This window comes from Sturnira hondurensis, unplaced genomic scaffold, assembly GCF_014824575.4.
Source record: "Sturnira hondurensis isolate 20B ecotype Veracruz unplaced genomic scaffold, ASM1482457v3 Scaffold0022305, whole genome shotgun sequence".
Taxonomy (NCBI): Eukaryota; Metazoa; Chordata; class Mammalia; order Chiroptera; family Phyllostomidae; genus Sturnira; species Sturnira hondurensis.
In genome coordinates, this window is record NW_028094936.1 from 2376695 (window position 1) to 2403701 (window position 27007).

General features: G+C 40.0%; 1 protein-coding gene across 2 annotated transcripts in view; it reads left to right on the plus strand.

Annotated features, from left to right (window-relative positions):
* Positions 1-27007, plus strand: part of BLVRA (biliverdin reductase A) — a 212587-nt gene that overhangs the window by 75987 nt on the left and 109593 nt on the right. For both annotated transcript variants that reach the window (XM_037035394.1, XM_037035395.1), the window contains one exon: positions 18621-18742. In XM_037035394.1, the coding sequence (XP_036891289.1) occupies positions 18621-18742 (122 nt within the window). The remainder of the gene's footprint in view (positions 1-18620; positions 18743-27007) is intronic.

Genomic DNA, 27007 nt, shown 5'->3' on the forward strand with positions numbered 1-27007 from the left:
AGTTGTGCTCTGGTGCTGATTCCCAGGTGGGTAAGCTTGTGTACATTCACAACCCAATGGGCTCCTGCAACAGACCCTCCTTTGAGACTGGCAGTTTCTCCCACCCTGCAACTCCCACAGGTTTTTAAACCCAGTGATTTTGAAGCTTTCTTTTCCTAGGCTGGAACCCTGGGTTCTATGGTCTGTCTTGCTCCACAGCTGTTCCTCCTGGCTTATGGCACACTAATGTGGGACTGCCTTGTTGGTCAGCTGCCACCCTGCCCACATGGTCCTTGCCTGTCTTCTCCACACGGGCTGCTTGTCTCTGCCTCTCCTACTGGTGTTAGTGAACATTTGTTCTGTAACTCCTTGGTTGTTGGACTTTGATGCAGTTTGATTTTCTGTCAGTTCTGGTTGCTATTTCTGTTTTGGTCGTGCGAGTAAGTGAATCATATCTACCAACGCCTCCTTGTTGGTTGGAAGGCTCAAAATGTTATTGTTCTTTGGTTTCTGTTTTTGCTCCTCTCTTTTTCTGATGACTCTGCTTAAAGATGTCCATCTTTTTTTTTTTTCAAAGAACCAGCTCTTCATTTCATTGATCTTTTAAAATGTTTGTTTGTTTATTATTTCAGTTTCTATGTCACTTATATCCGCTCTGATGTTTATTATTTACATTTTTCTATTTACTCTGGGCTTAATTTGTTACTGCTTTTTTAGTTCTTTTCACGTGTAGTTAAGGTGTTCAGTTTTCTTGCTTCTTGAGGGAGGCTTGTAATGCTGTGAACTTCTTTTATAACAGCTTTTGCTGTGAACCATAGATTTTTGATTGTTGTGTGTTCATTTTTATTTGTTTCCGGGTAATTTTTATTCTTTCCTTGACCTTATAGATAACTCATTCATTGTTTAATGTCATGCTATTTTGCTTCCATGTGTTTGAAAATTTTTGAGTCATTTTATTGCAGTTGATTTCTATTTTATACCCTTGTGATCCGAGAAGATGCTTGATGTGATTTCAGTCTTATTGAATTTGTTGACTTTTTTTGTGTCCTAGCCTTTGGTCCTTCTTTGAGAATGTTCTTTGTACACTCAAGAAGAATGTATATTGTTCTCCCTTTAGGTTAAATATTCTGTAATTAAGTAAATTAATCTGATCTATTGTGTCTTTTAAGGGCCCTGTGTCCTTGTTAATATTTTGTCTGGATGATCTATCCATTGATGACATTGGGGTGTAAAAATCCCCTACTGTGTCTATATTGCTATCATTCTCCTCCTTAAAGTTCCCCAAGATTTTTGTAATATATTTAGTCACTCCTATATTGAATGCATATATGTTTACAAGGTTTATATCCTCTTCTTGGATTGATCCTTTTATTATTATGTTGTGAACTCTGTCTCTGGTTATGGCCCTTTTTGAGTTCTATTTTATCAGATATAAGTATTCATATCCCAGCTTGTTGTTTTGTTTTTATTTCCATGGAATATTTTCTTCCATCAGTCTGTGTCAGTGTTTTGTTGTCAGGTAGGTCTCTTGTAGACAGCATGTATATGGGTTGTCTTTCTTATTCATTCAGTTCCTTTGTATTTTTCTTGGAACATTGAATTCATTTACATTTAAGGTTATCATTGCTGGGTACTTATTTATTGCCATTTTTATATCTATGTTCCTTTCTCTGTTTCTTATTCTTTTTAAAGCTCTTTAACACTTTTTGCAGTACTGGTTTGATGGTAATTAATTTCTTTAGCCTTTTTTTTTAAATGATAGCCTTGCTGAATAGAGTAGTCTTCGTTGCATATTCTTGTTTTTTTTTTTTGTAATTATTATTTTGAATACTTCATGCCAGTCCCTTATGGCTTGAGGTATTTCTGTTGAGAAATCAGCTGACAGCCTTATGGGAAACTTCCTTGTAGGTAACTTCCTGTCTTTCTAGCTGCCTTTGAGATTCTCTCTCTGTCTTTAACCTTTGCCATTTTAATTATGACGTGTGTTTGTGTGGTTATATTTGGGTTCATCTTTTTTTTATTGTTGTGCAATTAAAGTTGCCCCCATTTTCTCTCCATTTCTCTCTCCTGCCCTACCCACCCCAGCTCCCACATTCAGTCCTCCCTGCCACTGTCTTTGTATATGGTTCTTTCATACATATTCCTTGATGACCATTTCCCTTCTTGGACCTGTTATCCCCCTCCCTCCTCCCCTGTGGATACTGCCAGTTTGTTCTTTGTTGCCATGTCTCTGGTTGTATTTTGCTCACTTGTTTGTTTTGTTGACCTGGAACTCTGTGCTTCCTGAACTTGGTTGACTTTTTCCTTCACCAGGTTAGGGAAATTTTCTGCCATTATTTCTTATAAACACAACCAGTTGCTCACACTCTTCTATTTCTGGTTACCCTATGATGTGCGTGCTGCCTTGCTTGTCCCAGAGATTTCTTTGACTTTCCTCATTTTTCTTAGTTTCTTATTCTTTTTCATGCTCTGCTTGAGCTGATGCTATTATCTTCTCCTTTCATTTGCTGATTTGATTCTTTGCTTCATCTAACCTAGTGTTGATTCTTTCTAATGTATTCTTCACTTTAGATATTATATATTTTTTTATTTGTTCTTTTCTATATTTTCATTGTTTAGTATCTCTTTGTGTAAGTTCTCACTGAGATCACCTAGTCTTTCCATTGGGTCTTTGACCTTCCTTACAACATTATTTTAACCTGTGCATGTGCTATTTCAGTTGCTTTTATTTTATTTTTTACAAGATTTTATTTATTTATTTTAAATTAATTTTTTAATTGTTGTTCAAGTACACTTTTCTGCCTTTTCCCCACACTCTTCCCCACCACCACAGCCCTCCCCAACTCCCTCCCCCATTTCCACCCCCCTTGTTATTGTCCATATGTCCTTTATAATTATTCTTGTAAACCCTTCACCCTTTTCCCCCATTACCCCCTCCCCTTTCCCCTCTGCTCACTGTCAGCTTGTTCTCAATTTCAGTGTCTTTGTCTATACTTTTCTTCTTTGTTCGTTTTGTTGATTAGGTTCCTGTTAATGGTGAGATCATATGATATTTATCTTTCATTGCCTGGCTAATTTCACTTAGCGTAATGCTCTCCAGTTCCATCCATGCTGTTGCAAAGGGTAGGAGCTCCTTCTTTCTGCTGTGTAGAATTCCATTTTATAGATGTACCATATTTTTTTGATCCATTCATTTACTGATGGGCACTTGGGTTGCTTCCAGCACTTGGCTATTATAAAATTGTGCTGCTATGAACATTGCAGTGCATAGGTTCTTTTGGATTGGTGTGTCAGGGTTCTTAGGATATAATCCTAAAGTGGAATTGCCGGATCTAGACACAGTTCCATTTTTACTTTTATGAGGAAATTCCATACTGTTTTCTATAGTGGGTCACAAGTGTGCAATCCCACCAACAGTGCACTAGGGTTCCCTTTTCTCCACAACCTCTCTAACATTTGTTGTTTGTTACTTTGTTTATGTTGGCCATTCTGACCGCTGTGAAGTGGTATCTCATTGTGGTTTTAAATTGTATCTCTCTGATGGCTAGTGATGTTGAGCATCCTTTCATATGTCTCTGGACCCTCTGTGTTTCCTCCTTGGAGAAGTGTCTATTGAAGTCCTTTGCCCATTTTTTCATTGGGTTATTTGTCTTCCTGGAGTGGGGTTATGTGAGTTCTTTATATGTTTTGGAGATCAAATCCTTGTCTGAAGTAATATTTGTAAGTATGTTTTCTCATGTGGTTGGTTGTCTTTTCATTTTAATGCCGTTTTCTCTAGCCATGCAGAAGCTTTTTAATTTGATGAGATCCATTTGTTTATTCTTTTCTTTATGTCCTGTGCTTTACGGGAACATACCAGAGAAAATATTGCCGTGTGGAATATCTGAGATTTTCCTGCCTATGTTCTCCTCTAGGACTTTAATGGTGTCACAACTTATATTTAAGTCTTTTATCCACCTCAAATTTATTTTTGTGTATAGTGTAAGTTGATATGGGAGTTTCATTTTTGGCATGTAGCTGCTTAGCTCTTCCAACACCATTTGTTGAAGAGGCTATTTTTACTCCATTTTATGTTGTTGCTCCCTTTGTTGACTGTAGAGATTTGGATTTGTTTCTGTGCTCTCTAATCTGTTCCATTGATCTGTGTGTCTACTCTTATCCCAGTAGCAGGCTGATTTGATTACAGTGGCCTTATAATACATTTTGATGTCGGGTATTGTGATTCTTCCTACTTTCTTCTTCTTTCTCAAAATTGCTGAAGCTATTCGTGGTTGTTCATGGTTTCATATACATGTTTGTTCTATATCTGTGAAGTATGCCATTGGTACTTTAATATGTATTGCATTGAATCTGTAAATTGTTTTGGGTAGTATGGACATTTTGATGATGTTAATACTTCCAATCCATGGACATGGTATATCTTTCCTTTTTGTGTGTGTTTTTCTTTCTTTATTGTTGTATAGTTTTCTGAGTACAGGTTTTTATTTCCTCGGTTAGGTTTATTCCTAGATAGTTTATTTTTCTTTTTTGCTATATCAAATGGGATATTTTTCTCTGATTTCTGTTTCTGATATTTCATTGTTGGTTTACAAAAATACCTTTTATCTCTGGATATTGACTTTGTATCCCACTGTTTTTCCAAATTCAGTTATTTAGTCAAGCAGTTTTTTGGCTGAGTCTATAGGATTTCTATGTACACTATTATGACATCTTGAAACAATAACAGTTTTTTTCCCCTCTTTTCCAATTTGGATGCCTTGTATTTCTTTTTCTTGTCGGATTGCCCTGGCTATGACTTCCAATACTGTGTTGAATAGAACTGGTGAAAGTGGACAGCCTTGTCTTGTTCCTGATCTTAGTGGGAAAGATTTTATTTTTGACTATTGAGTACAATGTTAGTTGTATGTCTGTCCTATATGGCTTTTATTATGTTCAGGAATGCTCCCTCTTTTCCACTTTGCCAATTGTTTTTATCATAAGTGGGGGTTGTATCATATTGAATGCTTTTTCCACACCTCTTGATATGATCATGTGATTTTTATCTTTGCTTTTGTTTACATGTTACATTTATCGATTTATGAATAATTGTACCATCCTTGCATCCCTCGGATGAATTCTACCAGGTCATGTTGTATGAGGTTTTTAATGTATTGGTAGATACATTAAAAATACTGGATACAAAATATTGGATACAGTTTTCCAGTATTTTGTTGAGTATTTTAGTGTCTATGTTCATCAGTGATATTGTTCTGAAGTTGTCTTCCTTTTTTGTGTCTTTATCTGGTTTTGGGATTAGGATGCATAAAATGGCTTCATAAAGAGAGTTTCGGAGTCTTCCATCTTCTTGGATTTTTTGCAATAGTCTGTGAAAGATAGGTGTTAGCCCTTCCTTAAATGCTTTGTAGAATTCTCCTGAAACTGTTGGTTCATGCCTTTTGTGTTTCAGGAGTTTTTTTATTACTGTTTCAATTTCATGAGCTGTTATTGATCTGTCTTCAGGCTTTATGCTGCTTCTTTATTGAGTTTTGGAAGATTATATTTTTCTAGAAATTTGTCCATTTCACCTAGGTTTTCAAATCTTGGCGTACAGTTCTTTGTAGTAATTTCTTACAATCCTTTGTATTTCTGTGGTATCAGTTGTAATCTCTCCTCTTTCATTTTGGATTGTATTTGTTTGGGTCCTTTCTCTCTTTTTCCTTGATGAATCTGCTTTAAAAGCTTGTTTATTTTTTTTTTATCTTTTCAGAGAACCATCTCCTGGATTTATTGATTCTTAGAATTGTGCTTTTAGTCTCTATGTTGTTTAATTCTGCTCTTCTCTTAGTTATTCCCTTCCTTCTACTTGCTCTGGGCTCATTTTTGTTGTTCCTCAAGTTGTTGTAGGAATAGGGTTAGATTGTGTATTTGAAATGTTTCTATTTTTTTTAGCTAGATCTGTATAGCTATGAAGTTTCTTCTCAGGGCTGCCTTTTCTGTGTTCCATAAGTTTTGGATTGTTGTCAGTTCATTTTTTATTTGTTTTTAGGAACTTTTTGATTTCCTCCTTGATCCTATTGTTGACCCAATTTATTGTTAAATACTGTGCTCTTCGATCTTCCTAGGTTTGAGTATTTTTGAATTTTTTCCTTGAGCTTTATTTCTTGTTTCAGTCCCTTTTGGTCAGAGAACATGCTTGTTATGATTTCAGCTTTTCTGAATTTTTTCAGGCTTGTCTTGTGACCTATACTGTGGTCTATCTTTGAAAATGTTCCATGTATATTTGAAAAGAATGTATATTTTGCTTTGGGGGGATGAAAATCTCTGTGTATATTAAGTTTGTTTGATCTATGACATTGTTCAGTGCCACAGTATCTTTCTTGATATTTTGTTTGGAAGATCTATCCATTTTTGACAATGAGGTGTTGAAATCCCCTACCATAATTGTGTTGCTGTCAAGATCTTTCTTGAAGTCCTCTAAGATAGTCTTTATGTATTTGGGTGCCCCTCTGTTCGGTGCATATATGTTTACAATATTTATGTCTTCTTGATGAATTATTTTCTTTAGTATTATGAAGTGACCTCCTGGGTCTTATTTCAAGGCTCTTTTTTTGAAGTATATTTTGTCTGATAAGAGTATTGCTATCCCAGCTTTTTTTCCCTATCCCTTTGCTTGGAATATTTGTTTCCAGCCCTTCACTTTCAGTCTCTGAAGGTATTTTGTTCTGAGATGGTTCTCTTTTAGGCAGCGTGTGCGTGGGTCATGCTTTCTTATCTATTCAGTTATTCCATGTCTTTTGATTGGAACATTTTTTTTTAAAGATTTTATTTATTTATGTGTCTTTAGAGGGGAAGGAGAGAGAGAGAGAGAAACATGAATGTATGGTTGCCTTTTGTGCATCCCCTGCTGGGAGTTGGCATGCAGGGAACCAGCCTGCAACCCAGGCATGTGCCCTGACTGGGAATCGAACCGCGATCCTCTGGTTCGCAGGCCTGTGCTCAATCCACTGAGCTACACCAGCCAGGGCTTTGATTGGAGCATTTAATCCATTTATATTTAAGGTTATTCTTCTTAGGTATTTATTCATAGCCATTTTTCATACCTGTGTCCCTCTCTCTGTCATGGTTTTCCTGCTTTTTCTTAAACTATTCCCTTTATCATCTCTTGCAAAACTGGTTTAGTGGATGTGTATTCTTTTTGACTTCTTTTGTCTGGGAAAGTACTTATTTGGCCTTCTGTTTTAATTGAGAGCTTGCTGGGTAGAGTCATCTCTATTGCAGGCCTCTGGCTTTCATAGCGTGGAGTATTTCTTGCCATTCTCTTCTGACTTGGAGTGTTTCCAATGATAAATCAGTTGCTAGCCTTATCGGGGCACCCTTGTATGTTACTTCCTGTTTTTCTCTTGCTGACTTTAAGATTCTCTCTTTGTCTTGGAATTTTGCCATTTTAATTATGATGTGTCTGGAAGTGGGTTTGTTTGGGTTCCTCTTAATTGGGAATCTCTGTGTTTCCTGCATTTGTGTGAGTTTCTCTCATCAAATTAGGGAGGTTTTCCATCATCACTTTCTCAGACAGTGTTTCTATCTCTTGGTCTTCTTCTTTTTCTTCTACTTCTGGTATCTCTAGTATACAGATATTGTTATGTTTTATATTGTCTTACAGCTCCCTTAGCACCTGCTTGTTCTTTCTGAGTCTCTTTTTTTTTCTTGCTGTATCTGGCAGTCTTTTTCTACATTGTTCTCCAACTTACTGATTCAAAATTCTGCTTCATCCAGCCTGTTTGTAATTCCTTCTAATTTTTTTTATTTCTGAGATTTTTTTTGTTCATTTCTTTCTGGTTTTTGTTTATAGTTTCTGTTTCCTTTTTAATGCTGATGTAGTTCTCACTGAGTTCCTTGTAGTTTTCTGTGAGTTCCTTGAGCATCTTTATAACCATTCTTTTGAATTGTATATCAAATAGTTTCATTACTTCCATTACCTTTAGCTCTTTTAGTGGGGAGTCTTCCATTCCTTTTTGCATGTTCCTTTTTGTCTTCCCATTTTGGTTGACTCTTTTTTTTTTGTTTGTTTCTGTGCTTACTGATGTTTTGCTTTGCTAGCTGTCTTTGTAGGGTGAACTTCTGTGGTAGGAATTCTATGAGGTTCAGTGGTGTGGTCTCTAATCTCCTTGACTGGATGCTCTAGGTTTGCCCTTTCTTCTGTTTTTGTTGGCTCTCTTATTGTACTTGGGTTTTTACCTTTTGGTAGTTGCATTATGTTGGTTTTTCTTGTCCAGCAGGCATACTGATGTTTGCAGCACCCACCTATTCTTGTATGTAATCAGGGATAGGGGGGTGCCAAAATGGATTAAGACAGCAGTAGAGTATTTGGGGGGATTTAAAGTAGTAGCAAGTAGGACTTCATGGCAACATGGAAGTGCAGGTAGACACACTGTACCTCTTCGAACAACCAGAATAAGGGCAACCAAAATTTAGAAACAAAATAACAATCAGAACTGACAGAAAAATGAACTGTATGGAAGTTGGAGAGCCAAGAAGCTGAAATAAGACACATGCATCCAGAGCGGTAGGCAGGGCGGATTTGGGCAGCTGAGAGGAGAGGGCTCGTGGCACAAGAAGTGGTGACACCGGGTGCCCAAGGCACCCCGGGAACGCAAGATGGCAGTGGACAAACTCTGCACACCCAGGCCACACTTGGGAGACCCCGGCCGCAGGGTGGCAATGGACAGACCCAGCGAGGGGGCAAGTGTGAAGCAAGCCACTGGGTGTAAGGTGGCTAGCTGTTCGGGCAATCCCACATTTACACACAAATAACTGGGGATTGAGACAGACCATGCAACCCAGGGTCCAAGTGCCAGGAAATAAATTCTCAAAACACCAATTAAAAACACCTGAGGGGGTTGAGGCACCAGGAGAGACTCCCAGCTGAGTTCATTGGAGAGACCCACAGGGTCCAAGAACATACACAAGCCCACCCACCCTGAAACTAGCACCAGAAGGGCCCAATTTGCTTGAGGGATAGTGGCAGAAGGGACTGAGGTCCTAGAGAGAGCAGAGTAAGAGTCACCCTTCCCTCTTGGACCTGCCTAACATACAGCGTCACAACAGAGCAACTGGCTTGCCCTGCCCTGGTGAACACCTAAGGCTCTGCCCCTTACTTTATAACAAACATGACAAGAGGAAAAAAAATGGTCAAAACAGAAGACTGGATCATAGCTCCAGAAATAATACAACTAAGTGACCAAGAGATAGCCAACCTATCAGATTCACAGTTCAAAGCACTGGTGGTCAGGATGCTCACAGAACTCGTTGAATTTGGTCAGAAATTAGGTGAACAAATGAAGGCTATGCTAAGTGAAATGAAGGAAAATGCACAGGGAACCAATAGTGATGGAAAGAAAACAGGGACTCAGATGGATGGAGTGGACCAGAAGGAAGGAAGAAACAACCAAACAGAAAAAAATGGAGAAATAAGAATTTTTAAAAAATGAGGAGAGGCTGAGAAACATCCAGGAAATCTTTAAATATTCAAACATCCGAATTATAGGAGTACCAGAAGGGGAAGAGGAAGAACATCAAGTGGAAAACTTATTTGAACAAATAATAAAGGAGAACTTCCCCAATCTGGCAAAGGAAATAGACTTTCTGGAAGTCCAGGAAGCTCAGAGAGTCCCAAAAAAGTTGGACCCAAGAAGGAACACACCAAAGCACATCATAATTACATTAGCCAAGATTAAAATGGAGAGAATCTTAAAAACAGCATGAGAAAAGGAGACAGTTACCTACAAAGGAGTTCCCATGAGACTGTCAGCTGGTTTCTCAAAAGAGACTTTACAGGCAAAAAGGGGCTGGAAAGAAGTATTCCAAGTCATGAAATCCAAAGACCTACAACCAAGATTGCTCTATCCAGCAAAGCTTTCATTTAGAGTGGAAGGACAGATAAAGTGCTTCTCAGTTAAGGTTAAGCTCAAGGAGTTCATCATCACCAAGCCCTTATCATATGAAATGTTAAAGGGACTTATCTAAGAAAAAGAAGATAAAAAACATGTATAGTAAAATGACAGCAAACTCACAATTATTAACAACCCCACCTAAAACAGAAACAAACTGAGCAAACAACTAGAACAGGAACAGAACCACAGAAAGGAGATCACATGGAGGGTTAGCAACAGGGGAGTGGGAGGAGGAGAGAGGGGGAAAAGGCACAGAGAATAAATAGCATAGATGGTAGGTTGGAAATAGGCAGGGGAAGGGCAAGAATAGTATGGGAAATGTATAATCTAAAGAACTTGTGACAAATGGGAATGAACTAAAGGGGGGTATGTATGGGAGAGGGAGTGCAGCGTGGAGGGGAATGAGGGAGGGGAATGGGACAATTGTAATAGCATAGTCAATAAAATATATTTTTAAAAAGGGGAGAAAAGCACAATGCTGCAAGGGGAAAAGGCATTTTTAACCCTCATCTAAAAAAGTGTACGGAAATAAAACATTTAATCAAGGTCACGAAATAAAAAGTTCTAGCAAATAGTGAAGAGGTAGTAGATCCTTTGGATAAGTATAGCATTAACTGTGATATTTCACCCAATTAGCATCTTTTTATAAAAGGTGAAAGAGGGATGAAACTCTTGTTAGAGGGGAGGATGATTGTGATCTTAATTCAGTAAACAGAGCTCTCATGCAAGGTCATATGGTGAGATACAGTCAGATTAAAGTATAGAAAGTAGTTGTAGTGTGAGAGAGAATAGAGTTGACCTCAACAATAATAATGCTCAGATTTAAAGTGAATTGGACTAAGATCATGGAGGGTTGCTGTGTAGTTTGTACAATTGTATAGAACAGTTATTTACAGTAGTACTGCATCAACAGTAATGAGAAGAAATACATGATTTGGATAACCAGAATAAAAAGTACTGGATCAAGAGTTGTGTGTTATTGGCCCTGGCTGGTGTAGCTCAGTGGATTGAGCGCAGGCCTGTGAAGTAAGATATCACAGTTCGATTCCCAGTCAGGGCACATGCCTGGGTTGCAGGCCAGTACCCAGCATGGGACACACGAGAGGTAAGAATACATTGATATTTCTCTTTCTCTCTCCTTCTCTTCTCCTCTAAAGATAAATAAAATCTTTTTTAAAAAGAGTTGTGTGTTATTGGAACACAGGTGAAATGAAAGAAGGGAAGAAGAATTTTCATTGTTAATGAAAACTAACGTACAGTATGATAGAGCACATAAGGAAATCCAGTCAAATAATGAAATTAAACAGTGAAATAAAATGATGAAATCTAAACATAAGGAAGAGAAATGAAAAATACTAATAAAATAAAAGTAGTAAATAATAATTGCAAGATAATAATAATGTACATACACAACAAAATGCCAGCTCTGTGGGGTAGCAAAGTGATGCTTGTCTCAGTTTCTCAGTTTTGGGGGTAAGCCTTGTGCTCCCCCATTGGATCTGTCTCTGGACCCTTTGTAACTGTATCTTACTGTCTCCCTTGGAGGAAAGAAAAAGGGTGGGTGGAGAGGATTCAAAAAGAAAAAGTAAAAGATAATAATAAGCTTCTTGCTGACTTTAAACCTGTTCAATGAGTCAACTTACTGGTCTTCTTAGATGCCACAGGAAGGAGGTGCTTGGCTGCGCATTTCTCCCTTCCTTTGGTTCTGAGAGGTTGGGGACCAGGTCTGGGTTGCAGTATTCACAGTTTCCTGGCCTCTGGCCCAGATCTTCTGTGAACTGCCAAGCTCAAATCAGCCACTCAGCTGCTCACAGCATGAGTTAATCCCCATAGGGAGATATCCCCATAATCTCCATAGGGAGATTGATTCAAGTGGGGCTCACTACTGCCTAGCCCCTCCCTCTGGGCACATAGTGAGAGACAGGCGGAGTGCACAGTTCAGCTCTGCTACTGTGTCTGGGTGTTCAGTGGGAGACTAGCAGGGCACACGGTTCCCCTCCACCACTCTAGGTGCATCCAGTGGGAGACAGGCTGGGTGCATGGTGTTCATCTCAGCTACTGTCTGGGCACGCAGTGTCAACAGGCGGGGCTCACTGTTCCCCTCCACCACTCACGCTGGGCAGGCACAGCTGAAATCTCCCTGGGAGTGTGACAGACACTGCTGGAGAATTCCTTACAAAGCAGCTGCCTGCCATTGTTAACAAGTGCACAGCTTTTCACATAGCCCAACTTTCCAACCAGACTGGAGACTATCCAAGTCAGGGTTCTACATGTCCCAACTCCTTCCTTCTCCAGGTGTCACCTGGTCCCTCAATTTCTCTGGTTCCAGCGTCCACAGTCCCAGCAGATGTGTACCACATCTGTGTTTCTCCCACTTCATCCCTATTTCCCCCAACAACTTCCAGCACTCAGGTCCCTCTTGGTGTTGGGCTGCCCTCCCTGCTCTTGTAGGGGAGGGAGCTGTTCCTCTTTAACTCTCCTCCCCATATCCTGCAGCAGGTGCTGGGCCTGGGGTGGAGCAGCCTTGGTCCCTGGGCAGATCCCAAGTACCTTACTGTCCCAGTACACTGTCCTCACTGTCTGTTTTTCAATGTCCTCTGCAATTTTTTGCCTCCAGATTTAATCTGTGATTCCATTGGCTGTTCACTCTGCTCCTCATAAGATCAGCTAGGTGTTTATGTTAGGGACAGGAAGAACTGGGCTCCACTCCCACCTATCTCACCGCCATCTTCCCATCTGTTTGCTTTTATTTTATCCATTCATTTCATTCTTTTTTTGGTTATTTCTATTCTTTTTTCTTGGGAATTTTTCTTTGTCCCCCTATTCTGTTTCTGAGTATTAGGTAGATCTGCCACAACTTCAGACTTTTTATGATGAAGGTGTGTTGTTGGACTCCATGGCACAATCCTCTAGATCACCTGACTTCTCTGATCAAGTAATGTTTATTGTGTGTTATGTGCACCTTTTATTGTTTTTGAGGCTTCAGTGCTGTTGGCCCTTCTGTTGGTTGAATTAACCTTCAGGCTGGGTGACTATAAGGGTAAAATTCACTCACCGTATATGAAATGTGCAAGGGCTGGTCCCCGAGGTATAGTTTGTTCCCAGCAGGCTCTTGTGCCTGCTGGAATCTCCTTTTGGGGTTGTCACTCATGTGCCTAGTTGGGCTGAGCTCTGGGGTGGTCTGAAACCCACCACTGGTTGTGTTAATTCTGGATCTATTTGGGAGGGGCTCAGCTATAGGTCGCTGTCAGACATTGTGTGTAACCATACTTGGGCTACCTCTCTGTAGCAACCATGTTGTTCACAGGTTGTTTCTGCATGTACTGGACTTGAGTGTGCATGGGATGGATCAATCTGTGTAAAAGGACTGGCTTCTTCTAGTTTATAGTTGGGGGTGCATCTGTAAAAGGACTGAAGTTGTCTGAGGTCTGTCTTCACCTGTCAGATACTTTTCTGCCCCTGAGGTTGTCTGATCTTTCTCCAGAGCCTTCCCAAGAGAGAATGTAGAATGAGCCCAGGGTAGCCAAGATAGAGTCTAATAGGTTTTCTATTTGGAGATCATGTGGTCAGGCTCTCAATGAGGTGAAAGTAGCCCCTGTTCCAAAGCCAAACCCCTCAGGTCTCTGATGAAGTTTCCAGTGCTAGTTCTCTTTAGGGGTACTCTCTGCAGGTTCAGGGTGTGTACAGCCAGATATCCCCTTTGCAGGAGTAAGCTCAGGTACCCTGGGCTCAAAGAACTAAGGTCTTCCTTGGGAATGATATTGGTTAACCACTTCATCCTGGTCTCAATGGCCTCTGAAGGTCATATACTTTAAATGCCTTCACTGTGAACCACTGTATGTTTCCCACGTGGATCTTTTTCTTTTTTTAAAGATTAATTTATTTATCTTTAGAGGGGAAGGGAAGGAGAGAAATAACAATGTATGGTTGCCTCTCATGAGTCCCCTGCTGGGAACTGGCCTGCAACCCAGGCATGTGCCCTGACTGAGAATCGAACCGTGATCGTGTGGTTCGCAGGCCTGTGCTCAATCCACTGAGCTACACCAGCCAGGGCCCATGTGGATCTTTAACCTGCAGTGGTATGCAGCATTTGGCAGGACTGATCCAGTCTTCCACTGTGGGTGGTGCCTGCAAGCCTGCAGAAGGTAGGGTGAATACTTCTTCCTCTTACTGGTATAGCACAAGCTGAAGCTGCAAGGAAGTGTAGATCTGTCTCTAATGTGGCCACATAACCCAGCACACACCTTCTGGCTTATGAACAGAAGCCTTCCTGGCAGAAAGTTTGAAAATTCTAGCTCTGTGTGGCTCCCTGTTCCCCCTACACCATGGAACCAAGTAGGACAGGGCTGAATATCACCTCTGCTTGGCACTCTGATTTCTCTACATGGCTGGTCTCAGTTAGGCATGTCAGAAAATTCCAGACCCACAAAAGCTCCCAACCCAATAGGATGGGGCCAAAAGTCCCAGCCTTGCTTAGATCCTCTGCACTGGCAAACAGCAGGATGAGTCTAGAAGTCCCTGCCCTGTGCAGCTCCCCTGTGCTGATGAACTAAGTAGGACGAAGCAGGTCAAGTCTATCAGCCAGGGAGTTGGGGGCAGCTGTGCACTGGTTGTGGGGAACACTGGTTCTCTTTCCTAAACCACACAGTATATAGTCATTGTTTGTGTTTCTGCCAAAAGCCTCCCCAGAAAATAGAGGGTCCCTAAAAGTCTTTGTTGGGTGTAGCCAGCAGACCACTTCACAGGGCCTAAGTATGGCTGCTTGCCCTCCTCAGCATTCAGAGTCTAAACTGTGAACTCCCCTGGGTAGGGCTGTAACAATAGGGGAGTTGTCCCTGGTAGGGTGCAGTTTAAGTCTTCAATGTATGTGTACTGAATCCAAAATTATTTCCACTGTCAGATACTAAGCAGACTCTTGTTCCCCTATCTGTTACTATAAGTCGGGGATCCCTGTGTGGGTTGGGACCACCCTTATGGAGAGGGACTTCTTCAGGTACTGTATTCTTCTGGCTTTTCAGCTGCTGACTGCACCTGCATGCAGGGGCTATCCCTTTCTGCATCTCTGTCCTTCTTACCAGTCTCCGTGTGTATTCTTCTGTAATCTTTGTGGTTGTATTTCAGATCAGCTAGCCTTCAGTTGGTTTTTCAGTTTGATTGCTCTGTAATTTACCTATAAATCTTGTTTGGGGATGGGAGTAAGTGGGCATGGCTTCCACCTACTCTGCAGCCATTTTTGAATCTCCCCACTATAGCTTTTATTATTCACTTATCTGCTGAGAGGGGCTTAAGGTGCTTCTAAATCTTGTCTAGTGTAAATACTGCTGCAATGAACATAGGGGTGCATATATCCTTTCAACTTTGTTTCAAGTTTCTTTGTATGTATGTATTTCCAGAACTGTAATCTCTGGGTCATAAAACATTTCCATTTTAAATTTTTTAAAGAAATTTGATACTGTTTTCACAGTGATTGCACCAATTTGCAGTCCTACCAACAATGCATGAGGGTTCCATCTTCTCCACATCCTTGCCAAAACTTTGTTGATTTTTTTGATGATAGCCATTCTGAAAGGTGTGACATCATTGTGGTTTTTAATTTGCATTTCTGTGATGATTAGTGACATTGAGCTTTTTTCCATATGTCTATTGATCATATGTATGTTTTCTTTGAAGAGGTGTCTATCAGATCCTTTGCCCATTTTTAACTGGACTTTTTGTTGTCATTGCTGAGTTATATAACTGCTTTATAAATAGTGGATTTTAACCCCTTATCAGATGAGTGAGTAAGTTCTCCTATTCGGTGGGTTGTTTTTTCATTTTGTTGATGGTTTCCTTTGCTGTGTAAAACTTTTTAGTTTGCTATAGTCCCAATTGTTTATTTTTCTTTTGTTTCTCTTGTCTGAGGCAATATATCAGAAAAAAAAAAACATTGCTACAAGAACTGTCTGAGATTTTACTGCTAAAGTTTTTTTTCTAGGCATTTTATGGAAAATGTCCAAGTCTTGATCCTTTGAATATGCCCAGCTGTGGACAGTAGGAGCAATGAGTTTCAGGCAAGGGAACAAGATTTGCTGACATAGAGGTAGCAAACAGTCATGTGTGTTCTGCATACTTTCAAGTTGCTTTTGAAGGCAGAAACCTACAATTACACGATGGAGGACATAACTTGGAGGTGATGCATGAGAAACATGCTGGATCCAGGTTGTTGAAGATCCTTTTTTGTTTGTTTGTTTGTTTTTAAGAACTTGGATGTTTTTCTCCCTTTTGTTGGTGTTTTCTTTTTTAAAAGATTTTATTGATTTATTTTTAGACAGTGGGGAAGGAAGGGAGAAAGAGACGGAGGGAAACATCAATGTGTGGTTGCCTCTCATGCCCCCCGGCCCTAGCACTGGATACCCTGCCCACAACCCACGCACGTGCCCTGATTGGGAATTGAACTATCTGGTTCATAGGCTGGCACTCAATCTGCAGAGCCACACAGGTAGGGCTGTTGGTGTTTTAAATCAGTTGGGGTTTCTGTAATAAAGTCCCATAGACTGGGTGGCTTATAAACAACAAACATTTATTTCTCATGGTTCTGGAGACTGGAAGTCAGATATCAGGCTATTAGCATGGTTGGGTTCTAGTGAGATTCCTGTTATATTTTGTAACTGCTGACTTTTATACCCTCGCAGGAGCAGAAAGCAGAGAGAGGAAGCAAGTTCTGTTGTGACTCTTATAAGGGCACAACCCTTTTTCTAAGGGTTCTAACCTCATGATCTCATCTAATCCTATGTACCTCTCAAAGTTCTCACTTTTAAATGTCATCATATTGGGGAACAGTGTTTTGATGTGTCAAATTGGTATATGAAATTCATATCAATATGAATTTTCCAACTGATAGTCACTAACGGAAAAATAAGGGGTTAAAGTAGGAAAGGGTCTTAATTTTCATCTTAAGCAGCTGTTCTGGTAATCCTTTCAGTGGTCCCCAACCTCTAGGCCTTGGGCCACTACCAGTTCAGACTTGTTAGGAACTGGGCCACACAGCAATAGGTGAACTTGAATGCAATGTGCTTGAATCATCCTGAAACTATCCTGCCTGCCCTAGTCCATGAAGAAATTGTCTTCTATGAAACTAGTCCTTGGTGCCAAAAAGGTTGGGGAGCGCTGCTTTGGATAACACACAGGAAGGGTGAGGTTAGAAGCAGTTGATGACTAACCACATGGTGAGGCAGGAGGTAAAGAGGTCCTGGACCAAGAGTAAAGTAGTGGACACAAGAAGAGTGGCAGAATCAGTGGAAAATGGTGACAACTGGGTAGCAAAGGTAAAGGAAAGGGGCAAATCTGGGGTGACATGTTTCTATGCTCGTAGAGACATTTAAGAACTGGGTTGAAGGAATGTGTAGAGATAGTTTTAATTAATTGGACTATGTTGAGTTGCTGTATAACTTTAAAAAGTCTTTTTGATTTTTCACTCTAATACTATTCACACTCAGCCTCCAGCAGTATACCTAAATAATAAGTACTCTACCACAGTAGAATGGGACTAAAGTTCGTTGAAACTCAGAAAACTACATTATACTGCAGAATCTAAGGTGACATCTCATGGTTTGCCCATTTTCCCTATATACCTGCATTTTACTAAGTATCTGTAGCCTCTGAGTGACTCCTGGTTGTATCGGAGTCACTTGTCCACAGGATGAAGGATTCAGAGAGACAGAAATGCCAGACCATGGCCTATATATAGCTTAAAGTGGAGAATCTCTCATCATTGGAGAGGTGGCAGTGTAAGTGGAGAGCCCAATAAGAGGTGTCTTTTCCATGAATGACATAGAAATATGAGATCTTTCTGGGAAAAGTCCAACCATTGTTAATATAATGAGAACAGTTTGCACTACATCGATGTAACCTGGCAGCCAAGGAGAGGGCACTGGAATGTGCCTCTGTGAACAATGACAAATTCCCTGTACTAGTTGGTGGGGGCAGTAGATGCCCTTGAATGAGCACGAGTTCTGTGTGGCCATCGTATTCAAAATGACCGAGCACGTAGAGCAACAAATCTGCATCATATTTTGCATTAAGCTTGAACATTCCTCTACAGAAACTATTTTGATGATTCAGAAGGCCACAGCTATGTGCAAATGGTGATTGGCAGCCTCATCATGACAACATGCCCACTCATGTATCAAGTCTCATTCAGAGTTGTTTGAAAAAGCATTAAATCCTCCAGGTAATTCAAACCCCTTATAGCCCAGGTTGGCATGCTGTGACCTCTGGCTTTTCCCAAAACTAAAATCACCTTTAAAAGGGAAGAGATTTCAGACTATTGATGAGATTCAGGAAAATAACTGGGCAGCTGATGGTAATTGGGAGAACTGTGTGAGATCCTAAGGTGCCTACTTTGAAAGGAGCTAAGACATCATTGTCCTATAAACATTGTTTCTTGTATTTTGTATGTTCTTCAATAAATGTCTATTTCTCATATTACATGGCTCGATACCTTCTGGGCAGACCTGGTATGTTTTAGATGAAGCTGACTTCTCTGTGAACGTGTATTCTAGGGAGTGTCTTATCCCATGCTTACATGCTGCAGCTTGTTGCGTGTTCTGGATTGGCTCCTTTTTTTGCTTGTCTTGACCATGACTTACTGTACCAATATGCCTTCTTTTTTTGCTATTTTCTGCTAGATTCCTGGATTGTTTTTAAATCCTATCCTGGTTTCTTGTATTTTAGCCTGAGAAGAAGTTTGGCGTGGTGGTGGTTGGTGCTGGCAGAGCCGGATTGGTGCGAATGAGGGACTTGCGGAATCCACATGCTTCCTCAGCATTCCTGAACCTGATTGGCTTCGTGTCTAGGTGGCTCACATTTGCTTTATGCTTCATAATTCATTGGAAGCCCAGTGGGATGGAATAGGCCTCGGGACACAGAGATTTTCCAAACCTAGGAAAGAGAGAACCAGCTCTAGGGTTATTCCAGAGAACTTTTCTCAGGGTCATTGCCACAAGATCTCAAGCTTGAATGAGTGTGAGAACTGAAGAGTTCTGGGCTATTTCAGCTGAGATATACAGTGAGTCAACCTAGAAGGGACTATAAAAGCAAAGGCAGGGGAGAGGGAAGATGGTGATGGAGGAGGAGGGAGCAGAGTTGACTTCCCCCTACACACAGGAGAAAAACCTGGCTGATCTACAGAGGAACAGAGCAAAGTCCCAACAGTTCCCCAGCGTATATGAAAATAAGAGACCAGACAATAAGGTCCCAGGGACCAGCACAGGGACAGGGATGGCTGTAGCCTTAGGCCTGGCACCCTGTGCTGGGTCTACCACAGACTCCTTGGGAGCGGTGGGCCTGCCACAGAGTTTTGGGGAGAGAGCTCGGTCAATTGCTCCCTCCCTCCCTGGCAAAGCGGGGTTTGAGCAGAACTGGGAGAGACCGGGTTGCATGAAATTGCAGAAAGGGGAATAAGGACAAAGAGGCAAACACACAATGGCCGTGATCACCTGCAGAGTCTCTGGTCACAGGCTTGGGAGAATTGAGAGCCCTGCAGTGATGTGCACTGACCCTGATAGCCACTGGTCTGACTGGAGAATTGGGCTGTACTGAGCAGCAGTCTTGAGTAGGAGGAATTTCTCAAAAATTAAAACTGTTTGGGGAATTCTCCTGCGATAGCCGCTCAGCCTACTCCCCACCCAGCCAGGCAAAAGGCCCTGGGTTCCCCCATAGCACTGGGAAGGGTTCTCACCCAAACCCCCGGGACCCAGGCAGCCTGGCTGGGCGTGAATATGCCTGCACGCCAGTTGACAGCGATGACCCCTGGGGAATGAGTGCTGTGAAGAAGACGTGGATCCCCTGCATGGGGCACTGGGGAGAGGCACGAGACTAGCTATTGGGAGAGTGCTCGCAAGACTGACTGAGTACACATCGGAAAGGGAGAAAGGCCACACCAATTGCCCCTCAGCCCACTGTAGCCAGCAAGATCAGAAAAACCAGTTTGGCCAGTTTGAAAGCAACAAGAGGTATTTTTTTCTTTTTAAGTAACCTTTTACTTTTTAAATTTTATTATTGTTTTATCTTTCAATACCTTTTCCCTCTCTTTCCTTCTTTCTTGTTTTATTCCTTCTTTCCTTTTTTACAGTGTTATCTCTTTTCCTTCATTCTCCTACCTTTTTTTTCTTTTACCCACAAGTGAGACAAAAAACTTGGAACTGTGAAAGGACAAGAGTGGTACCCAAAGAGGGGGCATCCCAACAGTTGAGACAGTGAGACAAATTTCACTTTACTATTGAAGAGAAACTACAAGTTACTGCATATTTGTATTATTTTTTTATTATTCTTATATCTTTTATTTTAATAGTATTTTTGTATTCCTCTTTTTTCTCTATAGCCTTCTTTGCTTGGCTGGTAATATTGTATCATTTGACAGGTTTCTCCTGTTCTCTCTTCCACAGTGTATAGCTAATTTACTGTCCTTCACATCACTTTGCGTTCCTTTACCACACTACTTAAAGTTCTATGTCCCCTATTCATGTTATTCAGATTACATAGATTCTGTCATATGATTGTTGCTCTAATATTATTGTAAACAATAGCTATTCCATACAATTATAAATACTTCAAAACACCCTTCCTGGATCTTAGCCCACTTCACAGTTTCCTGAATGATATTACTGTAGTGGTTAACTCTATTCTCTCACACAGAACACCTATCTACTATCCTTTACTCTCACCTTACCTCAGAATCTGACCTCCCAAAACCTCCCTGGTTTCTAGATCCCACTGACAAGACTTTCCTCCCCAAGAAGAGTCTTATTTTCTTTCCTTCCTTTCTTAAAAGTGACTAGTTGGGTTGAAGATCATGGTTAACACTATACAAAGCCAGAGGATCTCCTATCTCTTCTCTACCAGCTGCTACTGTAAACATCACAGAATACTCTCCTGCAGTCATAAACCATTTTGCCTTCCTCTCAAACAGACCACAAAAGAAGAGTAGGTGGAAGCGGCGAACACCAGGATACCCACTGGAAGAGGAAACCCCAAAACAAAGGAAACACCAATAGAAAACAACAGAAAAAGGTGAAGGAGGGAGTGGAAACCTCACAAACCTTAATCCAAGACCTATCTGAAAATACAACTAAATAATTAAGAAACTACCCAGTGCAAACAACTCATCAAGAGGAAAAGAGAATCCTCAAAACTTTTTACACATGGAAGAACTAGATTCAACACAACCTGCCCTCACCAGCACAACAAATTACAAGATATGGCGGACAGAGGGACCATCAGCTGACCAGTTAGTGGGAAGAACCCACCAAAGAAAGACCCCAAACAAAAAAAACCCAAAGCAAACACAGAGCCAACATAAACAACAGCCCAAGACCAGTGAGCTTGAGAGATGAAGGAGACTACACCACTGAATCTCACAGGTATTATACCACAGAAGTTCACACCATGAATCCAGGAAGCCAGAACAAATCACTTTAAGAAGCTGAAGCTAACAAAAAGAGTCTCACAAACAATGGGAAGACAAAGGAACAATCCCAAAATGAAAGGAAAGGAGCAAATTTTGGAAAGGATGCTAGATAAAATAGAGGCAAGTCAGCTATCAGATATTGAATTCAAAGCACTGGTTATCAGGAAGTTTAATGAGCTCCCAATGAGCTACCAGAAACTACAGGGGAACTACAATGAACTTACTGCACACTATATCAACATGAAAAAGGAAATAGAAACCATCAGCAAGAGCCAAGAAGAAATGAAGGATACGGTTTCTGAACTAAAGAACACAGTGGAAGGAATCAAAAGCAGGATTGATGAAGCAGAATACCAGATCAATGAGTTGGAGGACAAAGTAGAAAAAAACACCCAGAAAGAGCAAGAAATGGAAAAGAGGCTCAGAAAGAATGAAGAGGGATTAAGAAAAATGCAACACAATATGAAGCATAGTAATATCCGAATAATAGAGATAGCAGAAGGAGAAGAGCGAGCGATAGAAAACCTATTGGAAAATGAAATGATGGAAAACGTACCTAATTTCATGAGAGAAAAAGTCACACAAATCTAGGAATCACAGAGTGTCTCATTCAAAAATTACCCAAAGAGGCCCACTTCAAGACACATCATCATTAAAATGGCAAAATTCCAAGGCAAAGAGAAAATCTTAAAGGCAGCAAGGGAGAAAAAGGATGTAACATACAAGGGAGCCTCAATAAGGCTAGCTACTGACTTCTCACTGGAAACATTCCAAGCAAGAATGGCAAGAAATATTTGAAGTAGTGAGAACCAGAGGCCTACAACAAAGGCTACTTTACCCAGCAAAGCTCTCAATCAAGATAGAAGGTCAATAAAGATCTTCCAAGACAAAAGAAATCTAAAAGAATATGCCTCCACCAAACCAACTCTACAAGAAATAGTAAAAGGACTGCTTTAAGGAAAGGAAGGAAAAGACAGAGACAGGGAGGAACACAGGTACAGGCAATGAATATGTACCTATCCATAATAACATTAAACGTAAATGGATTAAATGCTCCAATCAAAAGTCGTACAATAGCTGAATGGATAAGAAAGCATGACCCACACATATGATGCTTACAAGAGACACACCTCAGGACAAAAGACCTACACAGACTGAAAGTGAAGGGCTGGAAACAGATTTTCTAAGCAAATGGACAAAGAAAAAAGCCGGGGTAGCAATACTCATATCAGACAAAATAGACTTCAGAAGAAGGGTCATAAAAAGAGACCCAGAAGGTTACTTCATAATACTCAAGGGAAGAATCCACCAAGAAGACATTAACGTTGTAAATATATGTATGTACCCAATGTATTGGCACCCAAATGCATGAAGAAAATCTTACAGGACTTCAAGAAAGATATTGACAATAACAGAATTATATTAGGGGATTTTAACACCTCACTTTCAAAAATGGACAGATTATCCAATCAAAATATCAACAAAATTGTGGCATTGAAAAAAGCCCTAGATGGAGTGGACTTCACTGATCTATATAGAGACCTTCATCCCAAAGAAGCTAAATACACATTCTTTTCAAATGCACATGGGACATTTTCAAAGATAGACCACATGATAGGACACAAAACAAGCCTCAATAGATTCAAGAAAATTGAAATCATACCAAGGAGTTTCTCCAAACACAAGGGACTGAAACTGCAAACCAACCCAAGGGAAAATCCTAAACACTCAAAACCATGGAGATTGAATAGCATGGTATGAAACAACGGAATGGCCATGAATGAAATTAGGGAAGAAATCAGAACGTTTCTGTAAACAAATGAATATGAACTCACAACCACCCAAAACTTATGGGACACAGCAAAGGCAGTCCTGAGAGGGAATACAGGCCTACCTAAAAAATAGCAATACAGGCCTACCTAAAAAAGTTAGAAACATTTCAAACAACCTAACCCTATGCCTACAAGAACTTGAAGAACAACAAAGACAGCCCAGAGCGAGTAGATGGAAGGAAATGACCAAGATCACAGCAGAATTAAATGACATAGAGACTAAAAGCACAATTCTAAGGATCAGTGAATCTAGGACCTGGTTTTTGAGAAGATAAACAAAACTGAGAAGCATTTAAGCAGGCTCATGAAGAAAAAAAGAGAGAGGACCCAAATAAACACAGTAAGAAATCAAAGAGGAGAGATTACAAGTGACACCACAGAAATAAGAAGGATTGTAAGAAATTAGTATGAACAACTCTATGCCAAGAAGTTTTAAACCTAGGTGAAATAGACAAATATGTAGAAAAATATAATCTTCCAAAATTCAATGAAGAAGATGCAGAAAGCCTTATCAGACCAATAACAGCAGATGAAATTGAAGCAGTAATCACAAAAGTCTTGTCACACAAATTCCCTGGAGCAGATGGTTTCACAGAAGAATTCTACAAAGCATTTGAGGAAGAGCTAACCCCTATCTTTCACATACTATTCTGAAAAATCCAAAATGATGGAAGACTCCCAACTCTTTTTATGAAGCCAGCATAATCCTAATTTCAAAACCAGAGAAAGACAAAACAAAGAAAGAAAACTTCAGGTCAATATCGTTGATGAACATAGAGGCTAAAATTCTCAACAAAATATAGGAAACCACATCCAACTATACATTAAAAAAATCATACAGTCTGACCAAGTGGGATTTATTTCAGGGATGCAAGGATGATTCAATATTTGCAAATCAGTAAATGTAATACATCACATAAACAAAAGCAAAGAGAAAAACCACATGGTCATATCAATAGATGCGGAAAAAGATTTTGATAAGGTATATACCCACTTATGATAAAAACACTCAGCAAAGTGGGAACAGAGAGAGCATTCCTCCACCTAATAAAGGACATATACAAGAGACCTAGACCAACATCATACTCAATGGGAAAAAACTAAAGGTTTTCACTAAAGATCATTAACAAGCTAAGGATGCCCACTTTCACCAGTCCTATTCAATATAGTATTGGAAATCCTAGGTACAGAAGACAAAACATAGAAATAAAAGACATAGAAGCAAAAATATTGTTTGTAGATGACATCATAGTGTACATAGAAAATCTTCTACCAAAACACTGCTCGACCAAATAAATGAATTTGGCGAAACAGCGGGATACAATATCCAGAAATCAAAGGCATTTTTGTATACCAGCAATGAAACAGCAGAGGCAGAAATCAAGAAAAAACTCTCATTCGATATAGCAATAAGAAAAAGAAAATATCTGGGAATAAATCTAACCAAGGAGGTAAAAGATCTGTATGCAGAAAACTGCACAACATTGAAGAGATAAATCAAGGAAGACACAAACAAATGGAAACATACACTGTGTTCATAAATTGGAAGAGTTAACATCATCAAAATGTCCATACTATCCAAAGGAATTTACAAATTCAATGCAATATCTATTAAAGTATCAATGACATACTTTACAGACATAGAACAAACACTTCAAAAACTCATATGGAACCGTAAGTGACCTCGAATAGCAGCTGCAATTTTGAGAAAGAACAAAGTAGGAGGGATCACAACATCTGATACCAAACTGTATTACAAGGCAACTGTAATCAAAACATCCTGGTACTGGCATAAAAACAGGCACATAGACCAATGGAATAGAACAGAGACCCCAGAAATAAACCCAAGTCTCTAAGGTCTATTAATATTTGACGAAGGGGGCAACAACATAAAATGGAGTAAAGATAGCCTCTTCAACCAATGGTGTTTGGAGAACTGGACAGCTACATGCAAAAAAATGAAACTCTTGCCCCAACTTACACTATAGAACAAAATAAATTCAAGGTGGATAAAAGACTTAAATATAAGCCATGACATCATTCAAGTCCTAGAGGAGAACATTGGCAGGAAAATCTTAGATATTTCATGGAACAACATTTTTACTGCTATGTCCCCTAGGGCAAGGGAAATAAAGGAAAGAATAAATAAATGGGATCTCGTCTAAATAAATATCTTCTGCAGGGCTCAAGAAAACAGTAATAAAGTAAAAAGAGAACCAAGTGTATGGGAAAACATATTTGCCAGTGATACCTCAGACAAGGGTTTAGTGTCTGAAATACACAAAAAACTTACACGACTCTGCTCTAAGAAGACAAGCGACCCAATTAAAAAGTGGTGAAAGGACTTGGATAGTCATTTCTCCAAGGAAGACATACAGAGGATCCAGAGACACATGAAAAAATGCTCGGTATCGCTAGCTATCAGAAAGATGCAAATTAAAACCACAATGAGATGCCTCTTTACACCGGTCAGATTGACCATCATAAACAAAGCAAGAAACAATAAATGTTGGAGAGGTTGTGGTGAAAAGGGAACCCTAGTTCACTGTTGGTGAGATTGCAGACTGCTATCTCAACTGCTATGGAAAACAGTATGGCATTTTCTGAGAAAACTAAAAATGGATCTGCCTTTTGACCCAGCAATTCCAGTGCTAGGATTATATCCTAAGGACCCTAAAACACCAATACAGAAGAACCTATTCATCCCAATACGCATCGCAGCACAATTTACAATAGTGAAGATTTGGAAGCAACCTCTGTGCCCATCAGTGAATCAATGGATACAAAAACCATGCTACATTTACATCATGGAATTTTATGCAGCAGAAAGAAATAAGGAGCTCCTACCCTATGCAACAGCATGGATGGAACTGTAAAGCATTATGCTGAGTGAAATAAGCCAGAGGGTTAAAAGGTAAGTATCATATGATCTCACCTTTAACAGGAACCTAAACAACAAAGCAAACAGCAAAGCAAAATATAACCAAATACACTGAAATAGAGTACAGGCTGACAGGGAGCAGATGGGAGTGGTGTGGCTATTTCAGGGGAAAAGGGAAAGGGTTTACAGAAACTAGTATAAAGGGTACATGGAGAAAAACTAAGGGGGGTGGAAATGGGAGCGAGGTGGGGAGCACTGGGGTGGTGGGATGTGAGTAAAAGAAAACTGTACTTGAACATCAATTACAATATATAAAGTAAAAAAATAAGAATAGGTAAGGCAGGGAAGATGAGCATAGGGATTACACAAGTTGGGTTGGGTTGAAAGAAGGCTTTAGGTATTCAGCAGTTAAATATTGTATCATTCATTTTAACAGGTACTCATGCAGTGTCTCTGAACTTTATAAGCCTTACTAACTATTTGACATAGATACCATAACTGTTATCAACCCAGATTTATAGATAGACTGAACCACAGGAAGTCTGAGTAATTTGCTTCTGGTTACACAGCTGGAAAGTGTAAGAACTGAATTTACATCCAGGTCTATTTGATACCAAAGCACATCTTTTAAAATCTTTTTTCTTTTGATATTTTGAGCCCTGCTTTTATGCTTCATTTCTCTTCTATAACCAACCAAAACCAAACTTATCACTATGATTATTATTTCTTGCTCCATGTTTAGGTGTTTCCTTCACCCCTCCACCACTTTCCTCACACCCAGTACTTACCAGATCAGTGCTGTGTAACATTATTTATCAATATTAAGTGTGTACTAGATGTAGGCATTGTGTTGACCGAGGAAACGTGGTGATGAGCAAGGTAGGTATGTCTCTACTTTTCAGTGCCTTAGGGAAATCAAATACATAAAGCATATATACTA